The sequence below is a fragment of the Chiloscyllium plagiosum genome, chromosome 20 (assembly GCF_004010195.1).
Source record: "Chiloscyllium plagiosum isolate BGI_BamShark_2017 chromosome 20, ASM401019v2, whole genome shotgun sequence".
In the NCBI taxonomy this organism is placed as follows: domain Eukaryota; kingdom Metazoa; phylum Chordata; class Chondrichthyes; order Orectolobiformes; family Hemiscylliidae; genus Chiloscyllium; species Chiloscyllium plagiosum.
In genome coordinates, this window is record NC_057729.1 from 49,568,617 (window position 1) to 49,588,399 (window position 19,783).

At 42.4% G+C, this 19,783-nt stretch overlaps 1 protein-coding gene across 2 annotated transcripts in view; it reads right to left on the reverse strand.

Annotated features, from left to right (window-relative positions):
• Positions 1 to 560: 560 nt before the first annotated feature.
• LOC122560259 (microtubule-associated proteins 1A/1B light chain 3A) overlaps positions 561 to 19,783 on the reverse strand; it is a 35,600-nt gene continuing 16,377 nt past the window's right edge. For both annotated transcript variants that reach the window (XM_043710762.1, XM_043710761.1), the window contains exon 4: positions 561 to 1,616. In XM_043710762.1, coding sequence (XP_043566697.1) covers positions 1,454 to 1,616 — 163 coding nt within the window. In that variant the 3' untranslated portion in view covers positions 561 to 1,453. The remainder of the gene's footprint in view (positions 1,617 to 19,783) is intronic.

Sequence of the window (19,783 nt, forward strand, 5' to 3'; positions counted from 1 at the left end):
TATTGCCCATAGTGTTAGGTACATTAGTCAGGGGTAAATGTAGGGAAATGAGTCTGGGTAGGTTACTCTTTGGAGGGTTGGTGTGGACCGAAGGCCTGTTTCCACACTAGGGATTCTAATCTAATTATCTTGTTTGAAGATCTATTCTTTATGAAGGAAATTCAATAGTAAATGCTGAAAGCACCTATGACTGTGTTCATTTACTCCTGAGTAAGTGCAGCAGGGCTTAGCAGATAGTAACAAAAGAAATGTAACATCTTTTCCTAATCTAAATGTACCCAACACTCCCCCACCCCAGTAGAGATCCTCAAAATAAGCTGCGATCAAAGCCAGATACACACTGGATGGTGCAGTTCAGGTACATATTCCATTTGGGAACCCCACTCTCAACAGGCTGTTCTGGGTTTTACAATTCAAAGACAAACCAAATGTTGAAAATACAAAATGCATTAAGGAGACATGGGCCTGTTGAAATCATAACTTTTGTATTGGACTTTTTTTTGTAAATTATGCAAGTTTTGTTCAAAAAGAAGAAATAAAAAAATCAACGATTATGAGAATTTCCGTGAATGTCATTCCCTTTTTATCACACATTAAACAGGTGCCATAACTACACAGAACTGATGGCCAAAACTAAAATAATAGCCAAAGTAATCAGATAGCAACACGCACACATAAAGAATTAGAATTGTCACCAAAAAAACCGGATCCAACCACCTACATTAACATTCTACCCCTGAATATGCTACAATGTGACAGTACTAGGGTTTTCCTAAACACCCGTGCTGTTTGTAAAGTGCATTAAAAGCAAATTCTACCTACAATAGCTGATCATGAAAACCAGGAAAGAACATTTTACACAGTTCTAAGTTGCTTTCCTCCTCCCACTTTTGCAATTCTCCCCCCACCCCCAGTCTTCTCCCCTCCCTAGTTATTGACTTGTAGCACCGAAATTCGATATGCACTTAAAATCACTTTTAAAGTCATTGGTACATTTATATTTATATATATATATATTTTATATATATATAGATTATAATATATATCTCAGCCTCTCCATACAAGGCCATCCTCATCATTCAGTACCAGTCATCCTAAGGCCTTGAAACTCCTCATTGCTTCGGTAGGTGGACCATGCATTAATCACTTTTTTTTTAATTACAAAATGAAAATAAAAACACAAGGGATAAAAGACCAATAACTAGCAAATAAACAATTGCCAATCGCATAGATACAAGTGAGAGAAGGCTATTGTTCAATGTTTTACATGACCCCGGTACACCATGCGTTCATAGTATGTGTGAGTGACAGAATGCAGGATAGAAATCCTGGTGGTTTGGGTTTTTTTTTGTTTTGTTTTTTAAAAACACAGTGAAATTCTCTCTTCTCTCTATTCTTGACCAGTTAACGAAGTGCAGGGATCCTCAACATAGTGATGGTGCTCCTGCTGCCTTCAGCACCCAAAGGTTTCCTGAGAGGCGTATACCATGTAGAGGAAGCCATCTTCATCCTTCTCCTGCTCATAGATCTCCGAGATTGAGGTCGAGACGCTAACCATGCTCCGTTGGTTGACCAGCAGGAAGAAGGCTTGATTGGGGTTCAGCTGGAGTCTGCGCCTGTGTGGAAGTTTTGAGGGGGGGGGGGGAATAGAGGTAATGGAGAGAAGCAACAGTTATTAAATCTGAGGGATCTACTCCAAAAAGAAAATTGTCAAATAAAAACCTGGTCTCCCGAAGGGCTAATCCTGGAGGCCAGCACATGGAGCAGCGACCCCTCATGTTCTGATGCCCCGGGGGCATGGACTCAGTGAGAAGGACAATAATTTAATGATACCTCTTATTCTGGACTTTGTATTCCTATGTTAGACCTTTTTTTTTTAAACTCTTTCAATTCAAACACATGAAGTACCTCAGATGGCACTAAAGAGGTGACATTTCAAACTTTTCACTGCTGCACTCACGTGACAATAAAGCTGTTTTATTCTATTCTAAAACAGAAGTTGCTGGAGAAAGTCAGCAGGTCTGGCAGTTTCTGTCGAGAGAAAACAATTAGTGTTGAGTCCAGTGACTCCTCTTCGTAGCTAGGAAAAGATAGTAAGTATGGTGCAGCTTGGGGAAAGAAGTGAGTAAATTGATGGCTTACTATTATCTATAGTCAAAAAGTGTGGTGCTGGAAAAGCACAGCCGGTCAGGCAGCATCCGAGGAGCAGGAGAGTTGACACTTTAAGAATAAGCCCTTCAACTTTTGACTATCTAACTGTATTTGTCTCTCTTTCTCTGGGTTTCATGTCCATCAATATACTCACTCCTTTCCCCTAACCCCCCCAAGGAATAGAATAGAACAGCCTCGGGGGGGGGAGGAGGTAGCTGAGAGCGCAATAGGCAGACAGAGGTGGAGGTAATGGTGATAGGTCGGAGAGTGGAGTGGATAGGAGGGAAGAAAGATGGACAGGTCATGAGGGCGGTGTTGAGCTGGAAGGAAGGTGGGAGTGGAGGGGAAAAGGAGGAAACTGGTGAAATCCACATTGATGCCGTGGGGTTGAAGGGGCCCAAGGCAGAAGATGTGGCGTTCCTGATGCGGCAGAGGCAGAAGAATTGGGAATAAGGGATAGCATTTTTGCAGAAGGCAGGGTGGGAGGAGGTGTATTCCAGGTAGCTGTGAGTCGGTTTGTAGATGTCCATGTTGAGTCAGTCACCATTGATGGAGATGGAGAGGTCCAGGAAGGGAAGGGAGGTGTCTGAGATGGTCCAGGTGAACTTAAGTTCAGGGTGGAATCTATTGATGAAGTTGATGAACTATTCAATCTCCTTGTGGGAGCATGAGGTGGCGCTATTACAGTCATCAATGTAACAGAGAAAAAGGTAGGGAATGGTGCAGGTGTAACTATGGAAGATGGGCTGTTCCACATAACCAACAAAGACAGGCATAGCTGGGGCCCATGCGGTTCTCCATGGGCTATCCCTTTCATCTGGAGGAAGTGGGGGGATTCAATGGAGAAATTAAGGACCAGTTGAGTTTATCAATGGAAGGTACTGGTGGGAACGTTGGGAGAGGATGAAACAGAGGGCCTGGAAGCCCACATCATGGCAGATGGAGGTATAGAGGGACTGGGAGTCCATGGTGGAGATGAGGCATTGGGGTCAGGCAAACAAAAGTCTTGGAGCAGGTGGAGGGCATCCCGCACGTATGTGGGGAGTTCCTGCACCGGTGGGGATAGGACATTATCAAGGTACGTGGAGATGAGTTCGGTGGGGCAGGAGCAGACCGAGACAATGGGTCGGCCGGGGCAGTCAGACTTGTAGATCTTGGGTAGGAGGTAGAAACGGGCAGTGCAGGGTTCCCAATCTATGAGGTTGGAAGCTGTGGGTGGGAGATCCCCTGAAGTGATGAGCTTGGGGTCATTTTTACGGACTGAACATAGGTGTTCGGCAAAGTGGCTGGCCGGTCTGCATCTCATCTCAATGTGGAGGAGATCACACTGCAGATGCTAAGGCTCTCCAGTACTTTCAGCTTTTATTTCAGATTTCCAGCACCTGCAGTATTTTGCTTCTACTAGTAAATAGGTAAACCCTAGCAAAGTCAGATTGAGAATGGCAGACACAAAAATAAACTTTTCTTTGACATCAGGGGCCTAGATCTCAATCCAACCAGCCCACTGGAGCTAAAGTTTTCACCTGGTGTTGAATTTAAGGTGCCAATGCAGAGTTCTCAGTTCTGCTTGGACATGTTTCTGGAGGCTTCATCACAAAAACATTCCAAATAGTCTTCTACTCAAATAGCTGTTTTGCTACAAGTTAATTTACACAGCCAACTCCCATATGTAGCAAAGTCATAGTGATCAGAAAATCGGATGTTGAAAGATAAATAAATATTGTCAGGATGTTAGTTAGCAGATGATAGTCACTAGATGTAGTTGTCAGGAGAAAAACAAAAAAATGATATTCAGGATTGTTAAATGTTGCTAAAGTCCAAGACTACAGATATTTATTGTTAAATATTTATTTCTGAAAATGTGTGGATATAATATTGCCATTTCTGTTCAAGATTTGGGTTTTCTGTGAGAAAAGTATTGTGGGGAAAGTCAATTGGAAAAGTGACATTAGGTTACCAGGGATCGGGGACAGCATTGTTGTCCATCAGCCCTCACTGAATCCTGGGCCTTTTCCACTCAATATCAGCCACCTTTAAAAGTGAGGAATGAAAGATTTGCAAGAGGAGCTAATATGTGAGACAGCAGAATTAAAAGATTTACATGTTTTTATATAAAAGAGTTGTCTGGTAGGACAGAAATTGAACATTGCTGAAAAGAGGGACATGGAGTCAAAGGCTTGGAGAACCTATAATTCCGCCCTAATGTTGCCATGGCAACAGCATGGCCAACCAGAGTCAACTTAACAACTAATCAGTGCACTTTTCTCCTGCAGCATATATTACTGGGAATGTTTGTGATTCGGTACTCTTGCATTTGTCCTGACGAGTGTAAGACACAAAAACCTAGTCTCTCTTTCCAGCAGTATTTGCTGTCGCACTTCACCACAGCAGTCAGAAATGTTACAAGCCTGACACAATGAATTGCTCTGAAAATAAATAATTATTATACAATGTACTGTTAATGTGCATGGCAAGACCTCAAAAAAAGGAAGAATAGACAGCTGCTTATGGTGGTTGATTATCAAAGTAAGAAACTATTGGCCATGGAACGGGGGAGGCACTATTCTCCCAGATAAAGCTGCCATGGACCTTTGCTATCCACCTACTTCATCAAAGTTCCTTTAGGATGCCCACAAATCAGCTATGATCTCCTTGAATGAAGAACTGAATGGCCTCTTTCCGTTCCCTTGATGCACATTAAAGAATTCAAGCTTATTCGAGGGCAGATACCTCTGGTAGTGTAGCTTTGAAGTGTTAGCCAAATATGTATTCTCAAAATACATGGAAGGTTTGATGTAATTGCTTGAACATGTACCTTTAAGGTGGACGAGGTAACTATCATTTTAATGTAGAGATTTCAAGGTGTGCCAAGGGATCAAGCTTAGAAGATGGAGCTGGCATTTGTTGAGTGCTTTTCACAACTTCAAGATAAAGTACATTTTTTAAAAAAGTATAGTTTTAAAGGAGACAGAAAACTCAATTTGTGCACAGCAACCTCCCACAATACCTCTATGATAAAGGCCAAATAATCCATGTTTAGTGATACTGGTTGAGGCATTGATAGTGACCAGGACAACGAGGAGAATTCCCTGGCCTTTCTTCACAACTGTATCCAGGATATTTTACATTCACCTGAAAGGGTTAACTTGTAACAACAGAAGTGGGAACCTTTTTCACTTAATTTCAGTTAATGGGTTTGTGAAATTACCTCATATTCATCCTGAGATGCAATGAGATAACACTATCAAAAGACAGCATTAGCTGCTGCACCTGCCAAACTTCATTGTGTAAAAAGTAATAAGAACATTAGCAAAGGAACACAGTAGACTTTATAAAAGCTGTCAAATGGAATTATCTACTCAAATAAGTAAATGCTGGTTAGTTCTCACTGCTGTACTAAGCTATATGCGCACAATACTGGAGGAGAATTTAATGGAATATTACAGCACAGGAGGTGACCATTCAGCTCATCAAGTCTGTGCCAGCTTCCCCCCCCCACCCCCAACAATGTCCCTGCAATTACTTCTGTTCCAAGTGTATTCACAATTCTTTCCCCTCCACTCACCATTGTGACTAGGAAATATATCACAGTTACTTCAGTATCGCTGGGTCAAAATCCTGGAATTCTGTCCCTAATGGCACTGTGGATCTACCCCAAACCAAATGGACTCCAGCGGTTCAAGGCAGCAGCTCACCACTAACTCAAGGGGCAATTAGGGACGGACAGTAAATGCTAGCCTAGCCACCAACACCCATATTCCTCAAATAAAAACAAAAAACGAAGCATTTATTGCATTTACTTCCAACACCTTTTCAGGCAGTTTGCTCTAATAGTACAGTGGGTTGTAAACCCAAACATGACTGCGGGGGGGGGGGGGGGGAATTTCCGATGGTGGGAGGGAGAAGAAAGGCTCCAATTTATGTACACGTTTCACTGGTGCCATCCAATTTTGGCTGCATGTGCTGGACTTTGTTATAATCAGTTAGATTTTAGGTTTGGAGTAAGTGAGGAGTGCAGATGATGGAGATCAGAGTCGAAGAGTATGGTGCTGGAAAAGCACATCAGGTCAGGCAGCATCAGAGGAGCAGGAGAGTTGACGTTTCGGGCATAAGCCCTTCATCAGATTTCTGGTTTGATACAGAAACCCAAACATTCTGAGTCAGACATTGCTGACAACTGATCCAGTGTGTGAAATCAGTGCAGAATCTCCTGGAAGGCTACTTTGGATACTATATTTTTGTTGTTGTGTCACCATGGTCTTACCAGACCATAGGGGGTGCTCTCTCATTAGAGAGAGAAGTGACTGGTGGCAATTTAACCTGAAGGCCACCAGACCTCAGGGGGAGGGAAGAGGTTGAGCAGGAGAGTAACCTTGAACCGGTGATAGGAATTGGACCGGTGATAGGAATTGAACCCATGCTGTTGGCATCACTCTGTAAACCAACAATCCAGCCAACTGAGCTAAACCAATTCCCAGATACTGTAAACCAGGGTTTTAAATATCTTTTTATGATTAAGAAACCCCATGGTATCTTGTGAAATTCTGTAGAACCCCCCCCCCCCCGCCACTCCCATGAAATATAATTGTGCCATTTATGTTGCCTAGTGTGTAAGATGTAGGATCAGAATAGGGCATTCAGCTCATTGAGTCTACTCTGCTCTTCAATGAGACCTTGGCTGATCTCAATCTTCAACTCCATTTCCTTGCCTTTTCCCTTATAACCCTCAGTTTCCTGATTGAGGAACGGAAACATTATTGAGTGAACAAATTAAAAATTCAAAAATCTTTAATGATTGTTTCTCATTAAATGCAAGAACAATCTCTCAAAAAATCTGATACACAATTTTCAAACAACCTTAAAATTACAGGTAGCCCATTAAAGAATAATTGCAAAGTTTTCCAGAGAACCTTGGTTGTAATCAACTGCCGTACTGTGCAATTTCTACTAGCAAAGCATCATGACAGATTATCTACTGTTCAATTAAAAATCATTTGGCATCTTTAGGATTTTGCTAATGTAATTTTAAAAGCACTGCCCTTGACTGAAGACAAGCCACAACTTCCCAGATTACAAGCGCATCACTTTATTTTGTCCCATTTTCCAACACCTAAACACGTATATTTGACAACATGCACAGCAATTCAAGGTTTTATGTTTAGCCAAGAAGATTCAGCTATTAAAATGATCACAGATATCTTTATTCGTGTCCATCTGACACCATATCCCATTCTCTGATTACAATGTATCATTGGCTTAATTTACTGATGGTTTAACCATTACTGTACAGAACAAAATGGGAATTTTGAAGAAAGCAGCTCCCATCCTTGATATAATAGTCATGACCATTTATACCTGTAAAAAATGTAGATTTCTCATTTAATACAAGTGTTAAGATACATGATAGACCCAAGAAATGTGAAATGAGATCAAGCCAAATGTCAAACACTAAAGGCTTTTCTCATTACACAACTTTGTCAGCGAGCAAATAAAAATATTTTAGGCATGTAAGTTTACACTTTAATTTTTTAAAAAGCTTACTAGCATGGAAGTCTTTTAATGCATGACGGGGAAAACAAAATGATTTTTCCACACTTCATTTTTGTTGGCAAGTCAATACTTGGCAGTCCTGAAATACAAGATTTGCATATCTACATATAGTTTTAATTACTATTCCTTTACACAATGACAGTTCAGTTTAGAAATAAACTGGTCAACTTAAGATCGGAATACAATGCTGGATAACATGTTAAGATTGTTAACTTGTTGCTGCATGTTTTGACTAAAAACATTGACTCAAAAATCATGCAAGAATCATAAAATGGAAATCAGTCATGCTGGATAACCAGTTTGTGTTTATCCTCATGGATCTTAATTAATATCCCTATCCTGCTCTCATTACAATGTAATTGTGATTATTTGACACAAAACATGTCCTCCTGCTCTGTCCTCAAATTTTTTAAATTCAATCTTCTTTATCCATTTGTTCTAGACTTCCCCAACCATATCCCATGCCTTTTTAATGTTAAACTTCTCTCTCAAGTCATCCACTGTTTTATTAAAATCAGCTCCACGCTCTTTCCTATATTTCCTCAAACTAAGCAGTATTCTAGTAGGTCTGTGCTGCACTTTCTCTTTACCACCAATTCCTCTCCAGGAGGAGGAACTCAAGACCACTGTGTAGGAATGTAGTTGGGTGTATTTCGAGGTAAACTGGCAGGAGGCTGAGATAAAGGGAAGGGTTGGGGGTGGATTTTGGGTGGGGAGGGGGCAGAGTGATGAGGGAGGGATGGGTGAACACAGATAGAGGGTACGACCTGGCTGGTCAATGGGAGGAATGAATCTGGTTTTTCTAGATTTACCACTGCAATGGCACTTTCCTGTTTTACAGTTTTATGATAAACGCCAGTATCTTTTTTTTTGAAAAAAGACTGGCCTACATAAAGTTGGTTCACAAAAATTCAGCGAAATGAAAGGACGAATATTAAATTCCTAATTTTCTTGGCAATGCATAGGGTCAGGGGAATGTCCCTCCAGTCCATAGGTCCCAAAAACATTTAGTTGTTTCACATGGCCAGTTTTTTTCCCATCGCATAGTCTTCCAGTTTGTTTTCCACATTGCAAAGTATGGTATTTAACAACGACATGGATTTGCACGGGAGTTTGCACACTGTTCTGCAGCCATATAGCATTCTATCAAGAACATTTCCACAGACTAAGCTAGAGAAAAAGATTTCAGCAGTACCCCTCCCCTCCCATTCAAAATTTACGTTTTTATAGCCCCGGTTGACTGTGTAATATTAGAAAGTTCTTTCTTTACATGGAGTGTACTTCTGAAGTCTTGTCACATTGGCTTCTCTTTCCCACATGATAATGTGCATGTGGCAAACTTCTGTAAATCGTAATGTGATATTAAACCAGCTAATCTCTAACATTGATCAAAACGCAAATACTGGCAAGAGATTTCCCTGTTATAAAACACAGAGCACTGGAACTACACAGCAGGTCTGGCAGCATCTGCAGAGACAGGAACGGAGTTAACGGTTCAGGGCGTTGACTTTTCAAGAGCACTCTTCCTGCTCTTCTTCAGAATAATGCCATGGGATCTCTCTCACCCACTGGAATAGACAGTCGGCACCTTGGTTGAAGGTCTCTTCCAAAGATAGCACCTCTGACAGTGCAACACACTCCTCAGTAATGCACCAAATTGTCAGCTCACATTTTATACTGTTTCCTGTTCAACTTATCAAAGACTGAATGTATGTGGAGACAGTCTCTCCTCTTTTACAGAAAGAGAGGACTGAAAGAACAGGATATTAAGTATATAAACATTACATTGCTTACAGCCACTCTTTGTCCAATTTCAGGCCTGATTAGTAACTGAATGGAGACTGCCTGGGAATACCAGATGCACTGGATCAGTGTAGGGTATCTGATCAGTGCAGACAAGTAGGATTGATGGGTCTCTATCCATGCTGTATAACTACGATTCTATGAGTAGGGTTTTGGACTTTTGTGACAGAGTGGTAATGTCCCTAACTCTAGGCCAGAAGCTCTGGGTTCAAGTCCCCCTGCCCTACAGGTGTTGTAACATGTATAAACAAGTCAAATAAAAATACCTATAGGTTAGACAAGATGAGTTTGTGACTAGCTATGTTTATTTATACACAAGCATCTTCTTTGAAGAGGAAGGTTTGGAAACTAAATGGAGGTGTTCAAAATCATTAATGGGTTTGATAGAAGATGTAAACAAAAAGGGTGTACAGCAACAAATCCTCGGTTTTCTTTAAAACGTCTGGCTGATTTATTTCACTAAGTACATAGACCTTTACTTTAAGTGTAAATATAGCCATGCATAATACCTGCTTAAAAAGGAGCCAGACTGTGCAGAGGTACGTTAACATGGAGTACTAATTTCCAATCACAGAAGAGTCAATGACCAACATTCAACTCTTTTAGAGGCAATTAAGAAAAAGGGCAACATGAGGAAACATTTCCTTTAAAACAAAACAGCAAGTTGTAGTAATCTAGAATGCACTGCATTAATACAGGTGGTGAATGCAAAGTAACTTATGGTTTTCATGAAAAATTGGATTAAATGCATCGTGAAAAATAAAACTTACAGGGCTCTGGATTAATTGGATAGTTCTACCAAATACCTAGCACAGATATGATGGGCAGAAAGCTCACCTCCTCTTGCTGCATCAGTCTACAATACTGTTTGCAGTAATGGCTTAAAATGCACGTCCCATTTATTTATTTATCTTTCCACAGAACTGTTCCAAAATTTCTTTTCAGTTATTTTCATCATTTTTCACTGCTCCTAATGGGTTAATAGTTGTTCCTTGCAGCAGGAAAGTTTCTTCCATCAATAACAAGTATCTAGTGACCAGCACTTTGAACATGTGTTCATTTGGATTAACTCCAGGCACAACATGTGAGCCTCAGAACATCGTAAGATCTCCCCACCATCGCCAAAGCTGGCAGAGACACCAATCTGCTGAGGCAAGGCTAAAATTTCTTTTAAAAGAAGTCCCTCTAACTCAGAATTTTTATTGAGCAACTGTGTGAAATATTAAAGTAAACAAGAGAATTGCTTGATGATTCAAATTTCCACTGGTTGTAAGTTGTGAATCACACTTGATTCCTCCAAAGTCTGCTCACTATCCACAAGGCACAAGTCAGGAAGGTGATGCAATCTCAAGAAACTCAACACCATCCAGGAAAAAGCAGCCTATTTGACTGACACCCCGTCCACCACCTTAAAACATTCACTCCCTCCACCTCTGATGTACACAGAAGCAGCAGGGTAATACTATCTACAAAAGACAACTCACCAAGGCTCCTTTGACAACAGTTTTCAAACCCAGTGACCTCCACCAGCTGGAAGGACAAGGGCAGCAAATGCATGGAAACATCCTTGGCAAAGTCACACACTATTCTGCCTTGGAACTGTAGTCACCATTGCGGGGTCAAAATCCTGGAACTTCTTTCCTAACAGCACTGTGGGTGTACTGACACTTGATAGATCACCTACTCAAGGGCAATTCGGGATGGACAATAATTGTTGGACCAGCCTGCAAAGCCCACGTACCATGAATGAATACATTTAAATGAAACCTTCTGCCTAGCTGCCATACAGCAGGAATTGTCATGCCTGGTAAAAGGGTCCACACATGAGCAGTGAAAACTATAACTCACTTGATGCTTCTTCTCTCACATACAGGGGGTTAGCATGGATGGGTATTTTGGTTGGCATGAACCAGTTTGGGCCGAAGGGCCTGTCTCCATGCTATATATAGGACTGACTCTAGATACCTTGTCAAAAGAAGATACAAATCCAAAGTTGGCAATTCCACTCTAGCAGTTAAATCACCTCATGAAATATAATCCCGTGAAAGACTAATAGAGACGATCACATACTGATCAGAATTCTTCTTTATGGATTTTTCTTCAAAACAAAAATGGAGAAGAGAAGGATAAAACAATGGATAGACCAGGATTGTTTTCTTTGGAACAGCAGCGGATTATAACTGCTGGTCCAGACAGTGGCCACCCATGTCCCATGATCTTACTGAAGTATAAAACATGATGAGGGGTCTATGTTGAACGTATATAGAAGGGCCCTAATCCCCTATGGATTTAGGACAAGAGATCGGAGATCTGGAGGAGAATTTGAGAGATATATTTTTCTTGCTTAGAACAGGATACCTAGAACTCACTGCCTGAAAAGGGCATTAGAATCGCTTTTTAAAAAATAAAACATGGAAATGAAAACCTCAGCAGTCTGAAAGTATCTGTTGAGAAAAAGTAAGTGTTAACATTTTGGGTCCAGTGATCCTTTTTCAAAATTTGGATGTAAACTTGAACAACCATAAATGCTGGGGAGGCTTAGGGTTTTTAGATTAGATTCCCTACAGTGTGGAAACAGGCCCTTCGGTCCAACAAGTCCACATCGACCCTCCAAAGAGTCACTCAGTCCAAGAACAATAAGAATGGCAAATAAATACTGGTGTGACCAAGTGCTGAAATATGGAATTAGGTTGGGCGGTACCATGTCATCCAACATGTTGGGTTGCCAGGGTTGGAGTGTTTGAGCTATAGGGAGAGGCTGAATATGCTGGGACTATTTCCCCTGGAGCATCGGAGGCTAAGGGGTAACCTTGTAGAGATTTATAAAATCACGAGGGGCGTGGATGACGTGAATAGCCAAGGCCTTTTCCTTGGTCGAGGTCCCTCCCGAGAGGAGGGGCCGAATGGCCAGGTGTAAATTTACAGGAATCTATGATTTTTGAGTCACTCACATGGTCCATTGTTTCAGTACGTTTGCTGCATCACCTCGTCAGATGGACTGGTCCCATTCCAAGGTTAGAACAGGAATGTGGGGAACAGCAGACATCGCACTCCTGGACCATCCTGAGAGAGAGGTACTCTGAGCTTATAAATAATTGCTGGCTTCAACCATGCATTGCAAGTTAGTAACATAACCTTCAGGCTAAGATTACTGTTGTTCTTGTGGTTTGCAGCATGTCTGAGTCAGCAAATTGTACTGAGACACACTCATCTATTCAGGGACAATACTTGGTGAATAAGAATGTTGTCGCAAGTTACACTTAGTAATGTTAGATGGCAGCTGGGTACCAAAGACACACCAGAGGCCCACTCACATATTTCCAATAATGTTCTGGAGACATGAACCCCACCTCAACCTCATCACTCTTAGAGATATACTTAGAGATATACTCTTGGAGTCAGAGTTATACAGCACGGAAACAGATCTGTGTCCATGTTCAACTAGCCCAGGCCGACCAGATCTCCCAAATTAACCTAGTCCCATTTGCCAGCACTTGGCCCATATCCCTCTAAACCCTTCCTATTCATGTACCCTTCCAGATGCTCATAGACAATAGGTGCAGGAGTAGGCCATTCTGCCCTTCGAGCCTGCACCACCATTCATTATGTGTCCTCTGGTTCGGGACTCACCCATCAGTGGAAACATGTTTCCTGCCTCCAGACTGTCCAATCCTTTAATAATCTTACATGTCTCAATCAGATCCCCTCTCAGTCTTCTAAACTCAAGGGTATACAAGCTCAGTCGCTCCAATCTTTCAACATAAGATAGTCATAAATGTCATTGTATCTGCCTCCACAGCTCATTCCATACACACACCACCCTCTGCTTGAAAAGGTTCCCCCCAGATCCCTTTTAAATATTTTCCTTCTCATCTTAAACCTATGCCCTCTAGTTTTGACTCCCACACCCCAGGAAAAATACCTTGGCTATTCACCCCATCCATGCGCTACATGATTTTATAAATCTCTCCAAGGTGACCCCTCCGCCTCAGATGCTCCGGGGAATACAGTCCCAGCATATTCAGCCTCTCCCTATAGCTCAAACACTCCAACCCTGGCAACATCTTTATAAATCTTCTTGAAACTCTTTCTAGTTTAAAAACATACTTCCTATAGCAGGGAGACCTAGAATTGAACGCAGCATTCCAAACATGGCCTAACCAATGTCCTGGACACCTGCAACATTACCTCCCAACTCCTACATGCTCTGACCAATAAAGGAAAGCAAACCAAACACCTTCATTGCCCCAACTACTGGGAACTCCACCTTCTAGAAACCATGAACCTGCACTCCAAGGTCTCTTTGTTCAGCAACACTCCCCAGGACCTTACCATTAAGTGTATGAATCCTGCCCTGATTCACTTTTCCAAAATGCAGCACCTTGCATTTACCAAAATTAAACTCCATCTGCCACTCCTTGGCCCATAAGGCCATCTGATCGAAATCGTGTTGATTCCATAGCACCTTTAGAGTGCAGCTCCATTTTTAAAAAAAAAAAATTTACCCATGGAATGTGGGCATCGCTGGCTAGGCCAACATTTATTGCCCATTCCTAATTCAACCACATTGTCACATGTAGGCCAGACCACGTAAGGAAGACAGATTTCCTTCCCAATGGACATTAGTGAACCAAATGGGCCTTTTTGACAATCAATGTTGTCATCATTAGACCCTTAATTCCAGATTCTTTATTGAATTCAAATTTCACCATCTACCATGGCAGGATTTGAACCCAGGTGCCCAGAGTATTAGCTGAGTTGCTGGAATAATGGTCTAGCGATAATATCACTTGCCCAACTGGACACGCTTGCTTGCAGTTCGGTTGCCTCATTCAGATGGGCTTGTTCACCTAGTCAGATCAGGTGCGGCATGGTGGCTCAGTGATTAGCACTGTTGCCTCACAGTGACAGGGACCTGGGTTCGGTTCCAGCCTCGGGCTGGAATTTCCGCATTCTCCCAGTGTCTGTACAGGTTGCCTCCAGGTGCTTTGGTTCCCTTTCACAGTCCAAAGATATGCAGGTTAGGTGGATTGGCCATGTTAAATTGTCCACAGTGCTCAGGGATGTGCAGGTTAGGTGCATTAGTCAGGGGAAATGTAGACTAATACAGTAGGGGAATGGGTCTGGGTGGGTTACTCTTTGAACGGTTGGCGTGGGTTTGTCGGGTCAAATGGCCGGTTTCTGCACTATAGGGATTCTATGCAACCTCTCAAAAGTGGTAACAACAACAGGTCAAACTGCAGGTGGAGTTTTCTCAGGGGCTGATCGACATGCAGAGGCTTCACAACAAGCAGTGCAAGTGTTTGTACAAAGAAAGGGCTTAGTTATGAAGGAGCCATGTTACTGAAGCAGCCTGGAGCTTAGAGGGAGGGGGTCTACCATGTTAGGTAGATTTTTCAAAAATGTTTCCATTGAATCCCCTCAACAGCTTTCTGGGAGAAAATTCCATAAGATTTCCATAGAGAAATGCTTCACCTCTTAATGGCCTGCTCATAATTCAACAAGTCTCCCGCTTTGTGGGCTTCAGATCACAGGCAAATATATTCAGCAAATAACTAAAAAAAAGTGTTAAACTTGATCAATAATTCCACACCCTTGCTCTTTCCTTTAACCTCAATCACTTCCCCATGCCATTTCCAGGATAAAACTATTAGCAGGCCTGAAAATAAAAAAGTTTATAGCTTGTGGCAACGTGTTTAAGGGTTAAACTTGCTTATACCTCTTCTGTGAAATGAAGTGTGGATACAGTGAGCATTTCCTGTAACAACAGATGCTTGAATTTAGGCCTTGGATTAATATTACATTAGCAGCTAATGCACAGATGGTGACCAGGAAGTGATATGTCATTTTTGTTTAAGGACAGAAAGGGTGGGGTCACTAGGACCAGAAACATTAACTCTGATGTTTTGTGGGTGGCACAGTGGTTAGCCTGCTGCCTTACTGCACCAGGGACACAGGTTCAATTCCAGCCTCAGGCTGGGTTCCCCCCCCCGGGTGCTCCGGTTTCCTCCCACAGTCCAAAGATGTGCAGGTTAGGTGGATTGGCCAAGCTAAATTGCTCATAGTGTTCAGGGATGTGTAGGTTAGGTGCAATGGTCAGGGGTAAATGTAGAATAATAGGGTAGGGGAATGGGTCTGGGTGGGTTACTCTTTGGAGGGTCGGTGTGGACCTGTTGGGCCGAAGGGCCTGCTTTCACACTGTAGGGATTCTATGATACTCAGTTTCCTAATCTGAGAACGTACCATAAGGAAGACTTCCAGGATACAATTAAGAGAGTGCTGCATAAGTCTCCATTACTCTATTGTTCCGAATCTTTCGAAGGGAAATTAAATTCAGAGTTCCCACAGTGCAGAAAGAGGCCATCTGGCCCATCGAGTCTGCACTAACCCTCTGAAGAGCAACCCACCCAGACCCAGGTCCCCATAACTCCACGTTTACCATGGCTAACGCAGATTGCGTGCAGACTATGGGGTAATACGGCATGGCCAATCCAGCTAACCTGCTCATCTTTGGACTGTCTGTGGGAGGAAACCCACATAGTCATGGGAAGAATTGCAAATTCTACACAGACAGTCACCCAAGGGTGGGATCGAACCAGAGTCCCTGACACTGTAACGCAGCAGATATTGGCTAATTGTGAAAGAAGCAATACTCTGCGAGTGTTGTATATCTGAAACAACCAGAAAATGCTGGAGGAACTAAATGGGTCTAGCAGCATCTGTGGCAAGAGACAGAGTTAATGTTTCTATTTCGGTTGTGAAGGGTCACTGGACTCAAAACGTCAATTCTGTCTCTCTCCACACATCCTGCCAGACCTGCGGAGTTTCTCCAGCATTTTGTATTTATTTCAATATTGCTACCTGGTAACGGCCTCTTTAGGATAATTAGTTAATGGCAATCCTCTGCCGAAAAAGTTATTGTATTGAACATCCTCCCAGCCTGGTGAATGCACCAGGAAAGTGAACCACAGAGATCACGTTTGTTTTCTGGAGATATGAGGGCAGGACCTGCCTTTTTTTTGTTTTCATTCACGAGGTCACGGCCTGAAGCAACTTTTTTTTCAGCTCATTCCAGATTGCCCTTGGAGACGATTACGAGAAGGTAACTTCAATTCTTGTGGCGCAAGTACACCCACGTTGAGCTGTTAGAGGGAGAGTCTGAGCAGCTCAACCTCATCTAGAAATTCCTTCATTTCTCTCTCTCTCTCACCATTCTTAAATCATTAGCGTGATATGCATGGCTTCCCAATTTAAAGGGATCGGTCTGGAATGAAGATGCCTTGAGAAGGCTAGACTTGGGCATCTGCAACATTCTCACCTACTTCCACCAAAACTACAGACGGAGTTTGAAAAGCCATTATTTGCTCCATTACTGTTATTTTGCTTAAATGAACATCCTGTTGGATCCCAGTCCTGATTCAATATTAATTTCCTTCAAAATTTCTGATGTGCTGGCCTCTTCCTCTGCAGTAAATAGAGACAAGTTGAATATTCAACTTCTCTACCACTTCTGTTTTTTTTTGTTGACAACATAACTGAGCAGTTTTCAAGGGGTCCACGTTACTCCTGAACAACCTCCTTTAAGACCATGAGAAATAGGAATTGGAGTAGGCCATTCAGCCCTTGAGCCTGCTCTGCCATTCAGTGAGATCATGCTGGATCCAATACTTGACGCAGTCTCCTCTACATTGGGGAGACAGGATGCCTACTTACAGAATGCTTCAGAGCACATCTCCGGGACACCCGCACCAACCAACCCCACTGCCCTGTGGTGGAACACTTCAACTCCCCCTCCCAATCCACCAAGGACATGCAGGAGCTGGGCCTCCTCCATCGCCACTCCCTAACCACTCGATGCCTGGAGGAAGAACGCCTCATCTTCCGCCCTGGGACCCTCCAATTCCACGGCATCAATGTGTATTTCACTAGTTTCCTCATTTCCCCTCATCCCAACCTTACCCCAGTTCCAACCTTCCAGCTCAGCATCGTCCTCACGACTTGTCCATCTTCCTTCCAACCTACCCATTCCACCCTCCTCTCCGACCTATCACCAGTACCCCCACCTCCATCCACCTATTGCACTCTCAGCTACCTTCCCCCCACAACCACACCTCACCTCCCACTTATCTCACCATGCCCTTGGCTCACAGCCTCATTCCTGATGAAGGGCTTTTGCCAAAACATCAATTCTCCAGGTCCTCGGATGCGGCCTGACCTGCTGTGCTTTTTCACCACCACACTCTTAACCCCAATAATCCTCACATCCACTTTCCTGCCTTTTCCCTATAACCCCTGACCAAGAATCTAGCTCAGCCTTAAACAGCCACAAGGACTTTGCCCCCACCAATCTGTGGCAAGAAATTCCAGAGGGTCTCACTCAAAGAAGAGGTTCCTCCTCATCTCAACCTTAAATTATTGCCCCTTTATTCCGAAACAAGTCTTCTGGTCCTAAACTCTCCCATGAAGGAAAACATCTCTCAGCACTTTACACAATCAAGCGCTTTCAATCACCTCTCACGCTTCTAAATTCCAGACAGTAGAATCCCAACCTGTTTAACATTTGCTCATAAGATATTCCCTCCACACTGGGGATCATCCTAGTGAAGATTAGAGTGGTGCTGGAAAAGCACAGCAGGTCAGGCATCACCTGGGAGCAGGAAAATAGACATTTCGGACAAAAGCCCTTCATCAGAAATTTTGCCCGAAACGTCAATTTTCCTTCTCCTCTGATGCTGCCTGACCTGCTGTGCTTTTCCAGCGCCACTCTAAGCTCCAGCATCTGCAGTACCCACCTCCCCCTATCATCCTAGTGAAGCCTCTTTAGGTTATTTTCTAAAATACTTTGGTGCAGAGTTTGGAATCTTCTGCTCATTCCCCGGTTGGTAATTCTTATTGCCTGCACTGTGGCCCTTTGCTCTTTGCAAAGATTTTTGTTTGGTTTCTTTTAGTTTTGTTTTTAAGTTCTCACTTAGGTCTTTAGACATCCATGGCGGGTGTTTTTTTTTGGAAAAACAAACACTTACATCACAGAGGTATAATCTGGTTCTGGGTCATATTTTCCATGCTGATCTGTCATTATACACTTTCCTGCAAACATTTGCCATTTTATTCTATTGAAGTCAGCTTGGCCAAAATCTATAATCTTAGTAACTTTCGTATTTCAAGATTACAGGGGGCGGGTGGAAATGCTAGAATTGCATGGACACCTTTGTGTGTCACAGTCTGCATTCTGAGCTGGAAAGACTCAATATAGAGACACCGACAAAAGTAGCATTCATTCCAAATAAATACAGCTTCACCATCCACAAACTCCAATCCAACTTTCAATTTCTAGTCATATTTTTTGGCCACACCATTTTAAATATGGTCTCAAACATACACAACCATTAAAAAGCAGTACCTTTCTCCTCTACTGCACAAAATTGCCAATTTTATCCTTCATTTGTGATACAGAGTCAGCAGATACAGTTTATTTTTATTTACATACATTTTTGAGCCACACCTAAATTACAGGTGTACAACCCAGCTCTTTGTTCACAGTAATTAGCACCTAATCAGTTAATTACTCTCAGTTTCTGTCAGCTAATCTGCAGTCTCATCAATGTTAAAGTGCACTCAAAGTTAAATACAAAATGTTAAACTAAAATGTTCGCAGGTCTGGCAGCATCTGAGGAGAGAAATCAGAGTCAATGTTTTGGGTCCAGGGACCCTTCTTCATAACATTTGAGGAAGGGTCCCTGGACCCAAACCCTTATCTCTGATTTCTCTCCACAGATGCTGCCAGACGTGCTGAGATGTTCCAGCGATTTCTGTTTGTGTTTCAGATTTCTAGCATTTGCAGTTCTTTCAGTAATTGAATGAAAAATGTTCACCAGGTACTTACCAGAAAACTCCCATCCTTGCCACTATATTATGGTGCATTTCATTTTTGAATGATCTGGATGTTAGCAGAAGTTCTGTGATTGTCATGATGTCAATGAACATCCCCGTAATGAAATGTATAATGAAGGAAAGATCATTGATAACACTGAGGTTGGTAATTATCAATGCTGAGGTAAATCTTAAACCAAGGGCTTGGTAGCATAATGGTAGTGCCCCTACCTCTGGATCAACAGTCCCATCTGCTCTAATAGTATGTCATAACATACTATTAGGCCTTTATTTTAGGCCTTTATAGATGTGGTACAGTAACCCTCAGCACTGCTGTTAGGTATAAACAAAACAAGCCCAGGAAGCACAATCCAACAATCTTGAACCAACCTGTGGGTATAAGTGTTAT